Source organism: Toxorhynchites rutilus, chromosome 1, assembly GCF_029784135.1.
Source record: "Toxorhynchites rutilus septentrionalis strain SRP chromosome 1, ASM2978413v1, whole genome shotgun sequence".
NCBI classification, from domain to species: domain Eukaryota; kingdom Metazoa; phylum Arthropoda; class Insecta; order Diptera; family Culicidae; genus Toxorhynchites; species Toxorhynchites rutilus.
This window is the reverse complement of record NC_073744.1, coordinates 144,370,820-144,386,079: the sequence shown is the minus strand read 5'-3', so window position 1 is coordinate 144,386,079 and position 15,260 is coordinate 144,370,820. Positions and strand designations below refer to the sequence as shown.

The 15,260-nt window shown below is 39.2% G+C and overlaps 1 protein-coding gene across 3 annotated transcripts in view; it reads left to right on the top strand.

Annotated features, from left to right (window-relative positions):
* LOC129761842 (netrin-B-like) overlaps positions 1 to 11,552 on the top strand; it is a 239,027-nt gene extending 227,475 nt beyond the window's left edge. For 2 of the 3 annotated variants that reach the window (XM_055759635.1, XM_055759634.1), the window contains 2 exons: positions 10,416 to 10,692; positions 10,750 to 10,890. In XM_055759635.1, the coding sequence (XP_055615610.1) occupies positions 10,416 to 10,692 (277 nt within the window). In that variant the 3' untranslated portion in view covers positions 10,750 to 10,890. Of the gene's footprint in view, positions 1 to 10,415; positions 10,693 to 10,749 lie in introns of all 3 variants that reach the window. The other variant, XM_055759633.1, reaches the window with a different exon arrangement.
* The last annotated feature ends 3,708 nt before the right edge of the window (positions 11,553 to 15,260 follow it).

Below are 15,260 nucleotides of genomic sequence, written 5' to 3'. Positions count from 1 at the left end.
CTATCTCAAAAAGAAAGCGTGCCCCGCCAGCGTGCAAAACAAAATAACAACGAATTCGTCTAGAAACGTTTCGTTTAGAGGTTTTTATTTGATTTTCCATTAATTTTCAAGTATATAAATATCTTCGCATATTTTCAAATATCTTAGAAATAGTGACATTTCTCTACACTTGGCATCCCTGATTCGAACGCTAAATTCTGTTTTTGACGTTTTGAGGGATGCAAGTGCGAGTAAAATCAAAAAACTTTGAAGTAGCTCGCACGCCGGATCTCGCATGACACTAACTGGCATGATGTGTCCGACTCGTATGCTTACTCGCACCATCTGAACCCGGCTTAAGAATCATCCATGTGACAACTTCCAATCAATTAGAAAAAGTAGACAACGCAACACGGAGGGTAATATATATATATAATAATGACCAACCTAAAATTTTGGGCTCGTGTCCTAGATTTATGATTCCCTCAATCCGATACACATTTTCCGGTGAATGTTAGTGAATTCTAGCAACAAACAAAGTTTAACGGTATATAAATTTCCACCGAAGAATTATGGAACCATTTATCAGTAACAAGTCACGCATTCGTATGTATAATTGGGCATAACGTGAGCGCATTAGTTACGATTCGCCATTTCCGCAACACACACAAGCTCTAAACCCCTTGTGTAGCCACCGGTGGGCGGAAAAAAAAACAGCACCCTGTTCCTGGCTCCAAAGGAATCAAGTGATTTCGCGCCGCTAGCAATGAGCTTCATAATGCTTTTTGTTTGAATAGCTGCCGCGTTCATTCCCGACCCGATCCTGGTAAAGCAGCAGCAGCAGCAACACCAGAGGCGGATGGAAATTCATTTTTCATTTCATTTTCACATGTTACCAAACATTCATACTCTAGCCAACTTGCTGGAGCGTTTTACTCTCGTCGTTGTAAACAACAAGCGTGTCCCAGAGCAATCATTTGTTGCCCATCCAGTTAGTCTCGATATGCTTTCTGGAGTTTGTCATATTTATGATTTCGCTCGTACGCTGTCGACTATTCCACGGGAGGCTCGTGTGACTCTCCGTACGCCAGTATCGAGTGCCCGCAGGGCAGCATCAAAAATTAATTTCAGTTTTGAAAACCAGAGGCTAGCCTCGTAGGATTGGGTGGAAAACCATATCCTAAAGTCGCTTCACCCGATTCCGGGGGATCGACAAATAAGGATGAGCAAAAATTTAATAAAACGTACATTTGCAGCATACGTCGCACTCTCGTCCATCATACATCATACAATCTGTTTTCCCAGAGCTTTGGATACTCTGTGTGAGTCTGGATGACAGAACGATTATGCAGGCTAGTATCGTAGTAGTAGAACTCGGAGAGCGATTTGGCCGGAGGCGAGAGATCGTTCAACTTGTAATATTTTATCCGAAAACATGACACATCAACAGGATTTGCGCCATTGTACAATGGGCTACTCTACCGTGGGGAGGTGGTTGGGATGGAAAAGGGAAAGAACTTTTCCTTCTTGGCAAATCTTGAAAACGTTGGCTGGCTCTGCTTGCCAAACGCTTTCGCTCTTATTCCGTTTCATACATACATGAATGATTAATCGCACCCGGAAATGTACGATTTCTTGTTTTTTCCCTGTCTCCGACACAGAGTTCGGTTGAGCGAACAACGAACATAGCGTCTAAGGACGCCCAAACAGGGACTAGAGGTTTTGGGTTTAAATTGTTATTTTGATATGCGAGAATGTAAATTTACTGTAGACGATGTCCATCGACTGAATACTACAAAAACGAGTTTTTGAGATAACTATGAACGTTTTTATTTGATTTCACCATTCTAGTCGTTGTATCCTAGGGATTCCAAGAAAAGGCTCTATCGTTCCTGGAGGATCTTTGTAGTCTCAACGTGATTTTACTGGCGTCGTTTAGAGGGTTTGGTTGGAATTTGTATGTCGAATAACACACTGACTGACTGTACTCTGGGCAAGCTCGACATTACGCGTGTACCAGTTATCCTGACGAAAAATCCTTCGGCCGAAACCCGGCATTTGTGGGAAAATCTTTGTTTCCGTCTTTCCGCCGTATGTCCCCGCTCAGTTGTTAACACTAGAAATACCACTGGTCAAAATGACCGGTTATATATTAGGCTGTCAAAAAAGCCCTGCGGTATTTCCGCGAGGTGTCGTTGTAAGCGCGTAGTTCTAGTTGTATTCAATGTATCGAGTCATACTATAGCTTGTTGGAAAGGTATTTTTGCGCGCTATAATATAGTCCTTGACAGTGTTTTGTTTGGTTAAGTCGTTCGTGAGTTATAGTGTCGCAAATATGGAGCAAAATAAAGAGAAAATCCGACATATTTTACAGTACTACTATGACAAAGGCAAAAATGCATCTCAAGCTGCCAATAAAATTTGTGCAGTTTATGGACCCGATACAGTTTCCATTTCCACCGCACAACGATGGTTTCAACGTTTTCGTTCTGGTGTAGAGGTCCTCGAAGATGCGCCACGCTCCGGAAGGCCTGTCGTCGAAAATTGCGACAAAATCGCTGAATTAGCCGAGAAAGACCGGCATAGTAGCAGCCGTAGCATCGGCCAAGAGCTGGGGATAAGTCATCAAACCGTTATTAACCATTTGAAGAAGCTTGGATTCACAAAGAAGCTCGATGTGTGGGTGCCACACACGTTGACGCAAAAAAACATCTTTGACCGTATCGACGCATGTGAATGGCTGCTGAATCGAAACAAAATCGACCCGTTTCTGAAGCGGATGGTGACTGGCGATGAAAAGTGGGTCACTTACGACAACGTGAAGCGCAAACGGTCGTGATCAAAGCCCGCTGAAGCGGCTCAGACGGTGGCCAAGCCCTCATTAACGGCCAGGTAGGTTCTGCTGTGTGTTTGGTGGGATTGTCAAGGAATAATCTATTATGAGCTGCTTCCCTATGGCCAAACGCTCAATTCGGACCTGTACTGCCAACAACTGGACCGCTTGAAGGTAGCACTCATGAAGAAGAGGCCATCTTTGATAAACAGAGGCCGCATTGTCTTCCATCAGGACAACGCCAGGCCACACACTTCTTTGGTGACGCGCCAGAAGCTCCGGGAGCTCGGATGGGAGGTTCTTTTGCATCCGCCGTATAGTCCGGACCTTGCACCAAGTGACTACCACCTGTTTTTGTCCATGGCGAACGAGCTAGGTAGTCAGAAGTTAGCCACAAAAGAGGCCTGTAAAAATTGGCTATCCGAGTTTTTTGCCAATAAGGAAGCGAGCTTCTATAACAGGGGTATTATTAAGTTGGCATCTCGTTGGGAACAAGTCATAGAACAAAACGGCGCATATTTGACTTAAAACTAATTTTATGAACAAATGAAAATTCAAAAAAAATACCGCAGGACTTTTTTGACAGCCTAATATATATATATATATATATTGTTTGCCAGATATTGTAATGAATTTTTGACGTGGAACTTCGTCTTTCATTAAGAGTGCCAAATCAGAAAACAGGTCACGTTTTTATGAAATAAAGTTGACGTTAGTAACTATTATTGCCACGAACGGATTTTGGTCATGTACATACCAAACGAATCGGAAATTCCCTACGATTTGTTTGTTATGCTATATATTACAATCCCCTGGTGTGTAAACGGTTTAAATTAACGATAGCATTTCCATTTTCCCATATATTTGTTCTGCTCATTTGTAAGCTTCCCAACCCGTGCCGTGTAATAACGAGTAACTTATCGGCGAGCAACGAAGGGGAATGACTCTGCGTGAACAAAGAAAAGAAGAAGATTAAGAACGAAGGGGAATATATATTGGATCTCGCTGAGGCAAACTTTCAGTATCGTTCTAGATACGAAGCAATGAATGTCGTTTGTTATTCCTTGTTTTGCATCATCACATGGGTTCGTTTCGGATTGAGCTGTGGACGCGACCAAGTTACTTAAGCGCTGATGTCTCTAGCATTGTAATCATTACATCAAACTGACGCCATTCCATTAAGGTTCTGAGCTACACAATTGTATGGGGAATCATAAAACTAAGCTATTATCGGCTCACCAAGAAAATAATTGTTCAGGACTTTTGTGTGTGATTTAGTTTCGCATGACAGTAGCAAAACTATCTCCGAATTCTTAATTATATTTTTGTTACTATATATTACCATTTTATTAAATCTAAGGTAACTAAGGTAGAAAACCGATTACTCGCGGTCTACTCGAGTTTAGAAGGGTGACATATTTTTTCAGGAAAAGGATGGGATATAAGGAAATTGTTACAATAATGATAATCTCACACACTCAATTCTTAAATATATTCGTATATCTATTGTGTATTTACATTTCAACTTATTCTACTGTTTGTAGCAACCAATTGCTCGCAAAGGACCAATTGCTCGCAAAGGATGTAAGGATATAAGGATAATCACAAACGAACATCGATAGCTCTAAGGAAAATATAGATTTGGGACATGTAATCAAGGTCTAACCGAGCCAACACATCTCTCACCGGCACATTGGGCTGTCTTCCTCTAGCCCTAAGGGAGTTTTCTAAATTCGATCTGGCGACAAGATACAACTCGCACGACCAAACAACGTGCTCGATGTCGTGGTAACCTTGGCCACAAACACAAAGATTGTTGTCGGCAAGATTAATACGAAAAGGTAGCGCGTCTAACGAACAGTGGTTGGACATGAGTCGGGAGATGGTGCGAATTAAGTCCCGACCCAAGTTCAGACTTTTGAACCATGGTTTGAGGCTAACCTTAGGGATAATTGAGTGGAGCCACCGGCCATAGAAACTGTCCTGAGTTGAGTTTTTTTTTCGTTTTGCTCATTTTTTGTTGAAAATTCACAGTATGTGACATTTTTAGATTTGTTTACTCGTTTTTCACAGCTCAACTCATCGCTGGAATGCAGTGAGGTGTGATTACCAAAACTACGAACTACGATGGGGCAATCACAGCCATAAAAAGTTCGTGTCATCCTGTCGAATGCTTGATTACTAGATGGAGTGCACGAAATCCTTCTACTAACAGTTTGTAATTCAACATTTCTGCGATATTTGTGCTCAAGGTGTGATGTACTACACGAAGTAGATCTTGCGCAGAAACGGTCGCAAACCAGAGGATTATTTCTGGATAACGTTGTGACTATACTCGATGCACTAGATGAAGAAGGCCTAAATTAGGTACTTTGTTCTCGAGAAAGACCGCACATTTGTGCGTAGGTGTAGGACGTGAGAAACGCTTCCAAATCTTAAAGTTAATTTGAAGCAGTTACTAACCATTTGCGTTTTTGTGAAATCTCCCGAAAGAAGTTCTTCAGAGTTGAAATTAATTAAAAATTATATGCGGTCAACGATGGGCTAGGCTAGGCTAGGACTGAGCTCTGACCGAGCTAGGGGTCCGACAGTGAATTTCCCGTCTGGCTCACAAAGGTCCGATGCAACGATATAGAAACAACATCAAGCTCAATTCTCCCATGTTGATATTCTATTCACAACTGTCCCACCATGTATTTTTTGTAGATCCATATCGAATAAGTCGGTTCAAGTACAAGAATTTCATGTCACACTTTCAGCAGGCCTAATGCACTCTTTTCTGGTTTGGAAGAACGAATTAATTCTCAAACAGATAAGAAAAAGTTTAACAGAACACGTGTACACCTTGTTAGCGAATGCGTAATAACAATTAGATTTATATTCTGCGAAGGTGTTGCAGATCCACACACATACATCATACAAGGTAATGTTGCTCATCAGACTTAATCTCGTTGTCATTTCTTAAATTTGTCAGATTTTGTGGTGTCTCGAAATTATCAAGCACTTTTTCGAAAAACCTCGAAACATCTATGCGCAGTGAGAACAATCCGGGATTTTTACCATTTACGAAATGTTTTGTTTAAATCAAACCCAATTATTTTTACAACCCGTACTGATGTTCTACGCATAGTTGTCCCATGTTCCAAAATCAGCAACTGAGAAAAGTTTTCTCGCATATTTGTCTACCCAAAGCTTTAAGCATTTCAATTTAGCAATACACCGAGTGTTTTTATAAGCACTATACTATTGTTTAAGGAAATGTGATGAGATCCCCTCACTGAATCAATCAAGCTTGATTACGGGTTTAAAAATTCATGGTGGGACTGTTGTGCCTAGAATATCAACATGGGACAATTGAACTTGATGTTGTTTTTTGATATACTAGGAACAAACAATAATTTTTTTGTGTTTTTCCGAAAGATTATGCATAGAAACATCGTTTTATGAAAAAATGAGTGATCTGCAACACCTTCGCAGAATATAAATCTAATTGTTATTACGCATTCGCTAACAAGGTGTACACGTGTTCTGTTAAACTTTCTGTTTGAGAATTAATTCGTTCTTCCAAACCAGAAAAGAGTTCATTAGGCCTGCTGAAAGTGTGACATGAAATTCTTGTACTTGAACCGACTTATTCGATATGGATCTACAAAAAATACATGGTGGGACAGTTGTGAATAGAATATCAACATGGGAGAATTGAGCTTGATGTTGTTTTTTTAAAAGTTGGGAATGAACTATATGTTTTTTTTGTGTTTTTCCGTAAGATTATGCATGAAAACAACGTTTTATGAAGAAAAGTGAAAATCGTCTTAAAGTAACGTGGGAAAACTATGCGTAGAACGGCAGCGTACTGGTGCCAAGGTCACAAAATGATGTGAAATGTTTTGTTGAAAAATTTCTTTTAACGATAGTTTGGAAAATTTTCAGCGAAAAATTTCAAAACATACCTTTGGAGTGAAATTGATCAATCCCTTTTTTTATTATTTTCTAGTGTAATATGTAGGTACATGAATAAAAATTCACTGATTTCTTAACCTATGTTTATATAAATGATAATTCAAGCGTTTGAGGACACGTAATCCGATTTAATCCACCTAAAGGCGTAGTCATGCCTTTGAAGTTTGAACTGCAGGTCATCCGGAGACCGTCCGAATTATCTCAATGTGGGCATAAACCCTTGAGATGGTCACTAATGAACTAGTGTTGACAAGCCATGAAGATCGATATGCAGTCTTCAGAAAACAAACGCAGCGCTGCGCTTGAGTTTAATTTTCATCAGCGCGCGCTCAAAGAAAACTCGTAGTCTATCTTGGTGCGAAAAGCACAAAATTCATAAGCACGACAGCGCAAAATGTACCCGGCGCAGAACTCAGATACCAAACATTTCTTCTCACTTGTGTGATGCGCGTCTCATTCTATACACACACACACACACACACACACACACACACATATATATCAAATTCTAGCGCCCGCTATGTCTTCGTTCGTTCTAAGCAAAGCATAAAAACAACAGCGCGCCCTCATTTGAACCGTACACGCTTGTGTGAAGAAAAATATCTCAATAGAGAGACCAATCCAGTTTCAAGCGCGCAGTATACAAATACGGCGCAAGCACGACGCAAATTTCTGCGTAAAACTCAGATTAACTATCTCCGCAAATCTCTGCATAAGAACGGCGCTGACAACCAAACGTTTCATCTGTATTTCGGAGCGTGCTCATTCGCCAAAGCGCATGTGTGCACAAGGAGTGGGAGCTCAACTGTGTACGAAAATCTTGTTGCGCATCAGCACCGAGTTGCATCCTGCAGACTGTCGATATGTCGCATGATGAGATTTGGTTCTGGTCATGAAGTGGTCACTTTCCTCGGAATCCTGATCCGGAACATATCCGAGTTACGTAAATGAGGTCATATATGCTTGAATTCATCACAAATGAGCTAGTTTTGAAAAATCATGGAGTTTGTTACTCCAACTGACGGATTTTGTGTTGTTTTGGGTTCTGGAATTTATGGTTATTGAATCTGTTCTCGCTATATCTCCGGAACCCGTGGACCGATTCCGATAAAACTTTGAAGGGTTCTCAAATGAAACACAACGGGGTTTCAAATGAAACAAAACGGGGTTTCAAATGAAACAAAACGGGGTTTCAAATGAAACTTATCGCGTCCAATTCGGCTCAGCGGCTTCCGAGAAGACTGAGCTGCGACATTTGTTGTCTGGTTAAGAAAAAAAAAGTTCTCTTTTATGGTGCTTTTCCGTAAAATTAATTTTTATCACTTTTTTTTAATAGTAATTGTAATTATCCGATTACCATTTCAACTCGTTAGAGATCAGCTGAGTGTGTATTAATATGTTTGGCTTCTATTGATATTGTTTTGGTGTGTCGAAAATATGTTTTTTTACCATGTTAAAAAATGGAAACGAAAATGCGGTTCAGAAAAAGATAAATTTCCATACATTGAGTGATTTGATGAAAACCCCTGACGAAAAGAATCTGCAGCTGATTATTGAACGTTCCATATAAAAAAGTTTTAGATTTGATTGAATAATATCTTCTAAAATTTCTCTTTGTTTTCATTAATACGTTTGATCAATTTAACCCCGGTGATCAATTCACCCCCGGATGACTATACGGATAATGTTCATAGGGGTTGTGGGGGCAAAGTGGTCACCTGCTTGTTTGATAGTATAACTATTGACTATAGGTGCCGTATTGATAGTCACCTTATGTTTGAAGAATTTAATGACTTTTGAGTCACCCTGTATTTCAGCAGAGCTGTCGCATGTTTAAATAAAAATAAAAACAGAAATCGCTCCCTCGTAGTTCTGAGCGCATAGTATCTAAGGAATTTCTTGTGAAATTTAGTTTATTCAATCCGATATATTGGACAAATCATCTGTTTGAACGACTGTTCACATATTCTAGGAGAGGTGAACAGATATTTTGGTTAATCTCAACGATTAATTAGCATAGAAATTAATTTGATGTTTGAGGGCAAAGTGGTGATAGGTGAATAACGACTTACAATGTTCTGTTTACTAAAGCTGATATCCCGCATCACATTCTGTTCTTGAGGAGGATCTTTTAGAGGCTTTGCCTCAGGATAAATATGCCACTCCAACTAAACCAAGCCTTATTATGCGGAATGTTATACGTTTTTGTATGCATGAGAAAATCTAAATTGAGACTCTATGTGAATAGTCCAAGTTTATTCATACATGTACCTACTATATCATATATGATTTAAACAAATTTGGACGAAAAAACGCATAAATCTATTCCATTTAGCTTGATATGTGCGAGTGAACATTTCCCCCACCGGGTTACCACTTTACCTCCAAGCAAAAAAAAAGTTCGAATTATAATCGTTTTTTCCAATGATGGAAAGTGCACTATTTTGAATTTTTATAGTAAAAGCCGTTTGCTATCTTGAACAACAATGAGTTGAGCTATAATATTCTTCGAGAAACGGCAATTGAAGCTGTATGTGGACGCTGGAAATGGAAATATTCCTTAGGGTGACCAATATGCCCCCACTTCCCCTACTGGTAAAGTAGAAGAACAAACATCAGGAAAAATCAGGCAAAATTTAGTGTTTGTCAGGATATCAGGGAACGTGCCAAAAAATCTAGGAAATCTTGAAAAATCAGGAAAGTTGGCATCCCTGCCTACGCTAAATGCGCCAATTTCCAAGTAATAAACGTGTGTTGTTCACATAAAAATCAGGTTTCTTATTTACATATCTGATACCCAATCACTTTAAAGCTAATTCGATCGTAATATGTTTTCATCAATTATGCAAACCATAACTTTTATACGAGGTCTGGATGAAAACCAGCCCTACTTAATCTGGCCTCACTATTACCCTACAAGAAAACGAATAAAAATGGCAAACTAGTAAATAACCATCGCCTTACAAGAGACTCTGTGCCAAATCAAGACACATCGTGCAAATGTGCGACTATCGTCACTCTCCCGGGATCGTAAATTGATTAGGCTCGGGTCCGAGGGTCATAAATATCGCGCCATGATCCGATCTAAGCCTCCACAGCTTGTGGGGGAATCGCGGGAAGGGATGATTGGAAAATGAAAAATTTGCTTATTTATTCATTTAAGCCGCTTAACAAAATGGCTCGTAACTAATTGGTGTTTGCCTCCTACCATCATCGGTCTTACCGCCCTCCTGGGCAGTGGTGCTAGTGGTGCCTAATGGATCGCTAGCAAATGGCAAGCAATACTTTGTGACAATAAGGTGTGAATGGGATGCAGGCAACGACCTGCCGTTGTAATTGATGTGGTACCACAGACCTTAGAGCTGAGCTAAACTACGGTTGTTCATAGGAATCGGTACGAAACGACAATTAAGCGTGGGAACACTAATAAGATCATAACTCTACCATTGCTTCTGTGGCAGTATTCGACCGTAAAATAGCTTTATGGTTTAGCAAGCTTTACATGAATACATCAATTATAATTGTTGGCTGCTGACCTCTTTAAAAGGATAATTGCAATTGCCGAGTCGACCAGTTGTAATTGGATTTAAGTTCGATTTAAATTTAAGCGATTGATTTACTTTTGACTCTTTTCTCCCTGCAGTGATAATGGCAAAAGTGATAGCGAGGGACACGAGAAGCGACAACGAAAACCTAAGAAGCACCAGCATCACAAGCAGCAGCAGCAGCAGCAGCAACAGCTACAGCAACAGCAACAACGACGACGTGGCAACATTCACACTAAGCGTCCAAAAGTTGTTCAAAAAGAGCACCCGACTAAACAGCCCCCTAGCGCTGTCCCTGAGAAGGTCGTCCCACGTAACACTCGTCGTGGACATCAAAAGTCTCGAGTGTCGTTGCCCAAAAATCAAAGTGAATAAGTAAGCTTAAATAAAATCAAACTCCCGAAACATCTTCTGACCTTGTTATCCTTCCAGGTCCTATTTAATCCTCGGTAGAGACACCGAGGGACCACCAGGAGCGCTGGGCATCGGCCCACGATCGATCGTGATCGAATGGCGTGACGAATGGCATCGACGGTTAAGGAAGTTTCAGCGACAGGCGGCACGCACATGCCACTGATCGGTCAGTCTCTCGTCCGGCTATCGGCTTACCAAACAACGAAAACATGGCGAGATTTTTAAAACAATAGTCGATTAAGATATATTTATTGATTAAAGTAATAAATTATTGCCAAGTCTGGGAAGACCAGCGGAGTTCTTCTGATGCAGAAGATGCCACCGCGCGTATGCTTAGTAGCCAGAACGCTAATGTTTCATGATTTGATCGTACAGATTTATTGCGAACGGTTGCGCCGCAAGATTTATACATCGATTCAGTTTTCCCATGCGCCATGTACCACAGTTCCTTTCGCCAAGGCACCCGTATTTCCATATCCAGCATCGTTCGGAGTAGCACAATAAGCAATCATGATGTTGTGAATCTCTTACACACATACACCTGTATATCCAAGCCAATCGTTACTTTTATCGCTAGATGTAGGTTTTTATCCCATTACTGAATATTCATGTAATTTGTTGAATCGTTGAAGTTCCTTAGATCGTAGATGCCACTCTAGCTCCTACTACTCTTGATTGAAATGTGTCGCCATATCAAAACAGAAGCAGTATTTTAACAATTAAGGAATTTGTGTGATTTTGAAATACTTAAAAATTGGGCAAAATTCACTATTTGCAGCTGTAAGATAAATTATAAGTATGTGAATAAATTAAAAATACAATCGAGTGTATTATATGACACACAAACGATGACCGCCCATACGCGTGAACGAGAAAAGGCAGCGTCCGTTTTCGAAGCGCCTGAAAGAAAAGCACATGTGAACACGTGTTTCGTCCCTCTCGATAAGTGTATCTCGCCAAAGTATCGAAAATTGCAAAAAAAAATGCGTTGAAAAGCAGTTAAACAAACTTGATTATGTTATTTTCACAAAACAAGTATGGAAATGTTAATTGAAGGAAACCAAATAAGCGTGAATTATGCAATTCGCTTAGTGCATTAAAGTCTAACATATAAAACTTGCATGTAACTGAGGGAATGAATTTCCCAACTTCCTATTTGAATTTCCTTTGCTACCTAAATGAAACCAAGCTATCTTTCGTTGCCGGATGAAAATTAAGCAGCCTATTTTTACAGGTCTATTTTACATTCATTCAATGGAACAAACTTTATTGGCGATCTAAAGCAAAACGTAAACGATCGGTGAGACATCTGGATTCTGTTTTTGAACTAAGAAAATGATGATAAAGTAACCTAAAATTGAAAAACAAATCACGTATGTTTTACTTCCGGACTTTCTAAGGTGCATGCATGCAAGAACCATGCATTTTTCTACTTGTTTTTGATGGTGCTCTCGAATTTCCGTCTTTGATTCAACCATTATCAATATTTATACAATTTTCACTACTGAAAGAGATAAGAAAATAACATGTTATATATAAAAATGCGCAGAATTAAATTTCTTAAAAACTCATCGCAATCAAATAATCTTTTATGATTATAACATTGTAATTTATGGAAAGAACTACAAACCTTCCATAAGCTCACATAGCATCCATCATCACTTTCACCGCAGCGACGCCTAGGTGTCCATGACATTCATCAATTACTAGTGACATCTATGAGCAAAATGTGGTTATTGAATTTTATTAAGGGATGCCAGAATTCATTAACATGAACGAATCGTTTGCTTCAAATTCAATACACAACTAGCTGACCCGGCAAACTTCGTCCCGCCCAAAATTAATTTTTCGTTATCACATTCACGTCTTTTACTAAGCGCACGTTTATGGGTCCAATCGCAGAACTGTTCAGTGATTGGTTTTCTAATCTACTCTTTAAAACTTCCTTTTACTATAAAATTCCTAGTATTTCTACCGAAACTCGTCATCAGTGCTGAAAATATTCACGTTCACGACATTAAAATTCGGCGAATTTCCGCCTTCCTTGTATTGATAACCTACTGCTCAAGCGAGAGTCGATAAATATGAAACAACACTATCAATGAACCCCAGTGGAATGAACGTCAACATCAGCTTGCCATGAAGTTCATTTTTCATTTGCATCTTCCTTTTCGTCATGGTATTCGTAAGGTCGAAATTGAAGATCATTGCGTGTTAGTGAAAATCAAATCATAAAATTCTGCGTCACCAATTGAGAGTTAAATCGATTAATGGTAAAGGATGACAGTTCATCACAAAAAATTCTTGTTTTTGACGACTTCGGCAATGGAATGTATAGAATAACTCTTGCTAAGTTTTATGATTCTACTCACGATTGCTCGGAAATTGCATACAACACCATTTATATGTGCAATGGGTGACACGTTTTCAATCAAAATTCACTGCAAGCGATGAAGATCAACTTAACGATCGTGATAATCACCAGAAATTATTGACAGTCATGAAAGTGCCTGAATGCAGGCTTTTCGAAATTCGTTCATGCTGTTCTCGATCAATATACCAGACAAAATTCACGCGTCTCGACTCTTGTGTTATACTCATTATGACAGATACGGCGTTGAGTTGCAACAGAAGAGAAATCATCCGATACTGGGATAAATCTAATTCCTTGATTCGTGAATAAATTTTGATAATTTGTGGCACTGCTCGTCATTATAATATCAGATTATTTTCAGACACAATTCTCGTTCAAGATTTTTCAACCACTTGCAAATAACATGTTTCTCCGTTACATGGAATAAATGTTTGATACGGAAAATATGATAGCATAAAGACAGCCCCAAATTGGACAATTCCTTTCACGAGTTTTGCTCTTGTCAACACATTCGGTGATCCAATTTTATTTATATAGATATAAGAAGATATAGGAGTGCGTTTTATCACATCAAAAAAAAAATTGTCATGTTTGGTTGGAATATGTTTGGTTGAAATATGTGTATTGTTTTTACGGGACCCCCTCTCCATTTCAGAGGAGGGAGGGGTGTCATACCATCATGGAAACATTTCTAATATTCAAAAACCTTCAATTGCCAAATTTGGTTCTATTTGTTTAATTAGTTTTCTATGGCAGACCTCCTTTAGAAAGGAGGAAAGAGTGTCGAATCATCATAGAAGCGCTTATTGATCCCTATAACCTCTATATCCCAAGTTTGATTCTATTTGCTTGATTTGCCGAATCATGCAGATATTTGTGTTTCATTCGTATGACAGCTCCCCCTAAAAGAGGCGGCAGTTTGCTTGATTAGTTTCGAGTTATACAGAAATTTGTATTTCATTTGTATGGCAGCCCCCCTTAGAGAGGGAGGAGAAGTATCTTACCATCATAGAAACGTTTATTGCACCCTAAAACCTCCATATGCCAAATTTGGTTTCGTTTGCTTGATTAATTCTCGAGTAATGCAAACATTTGTGTTTCATTTGTATGGTAAAATCGATAAAAAAAATTTGGGTTCCTCACCTATTGATGGAAGCCGGTCTTACGCCTCTCTACGTGCCTTTGCTTCTCCAGCGACATGAAAGAGATACTTTTCTTGAAAAGGCTTGTCTCTGGAGACCAGACTTGGATTTTCCAAAATCTTATACCAAAATGTGTTTCGAAAACACACCTGGTTTAAGGAAAATAGACCTTCAACTGTGGGCTGCACTACATCCGAAGAAGGCTCTTTTCTAAATTTGGTGGGACTGGAAAAGTGTAATGTACTACGAGCTCCTTCCTCAAGGTGATACGATGAACGCTGAAAAATATTGCAATCAACTGGATCAATTGGAAAAAGGTGTCGTTTCCCAAAACGACAACGCAAGACCGCAATTTGCGTTGACCGTAAGGCAAAAATTATTACAGTTCGATTGGAACTTTCTACCTTGCTCTTTCAGATTATTACTTGTTCCTTTCCTTCGAAAAATTAGGTAAATGGCAAATCTTTCAAATCCACAAACGAAATAAAAACGCACCTAGATGAATATTTTTCCAATAAGCTTCATCAATTTTGAAAAAAGGACATAATGAAGCTTCTTGAGAAATGGAAGATGGTTAAAGAACAGAACGCTTTATATTAGTGATGAAACGGATGTCCCGAACATCCGGCCAGTTCTGAGGCCGGATAGCCGGATATTCGGCTTTTTATCAGCAAATAGAAAATTAATAAAAACGACATGTGTCATGATGCAAATAAAGCGTTAAATGTAAGAAAGAAAGAAACAAATTTTCAAATAAAAATTTTGAACGAATATTATTTGTTTCGTCTAAAATCAATATCGTAACCAATGGATTTTACCGAGGTGCGATAATTGCGAGTTTGAAAAGATATCCTATTTAATAGTGTATCATGTTTTCTTCAAGGAATTTGGAACAGTTTTTCTGATAACGGTTTCATATTATAATCAGTAGACTCAATTTGTCAGTATAATCAGTGCCCAATTTGTAAGTGTAGAATTGTCTTAAGGGATGGTAATTTGAGAGGGGGTGCATT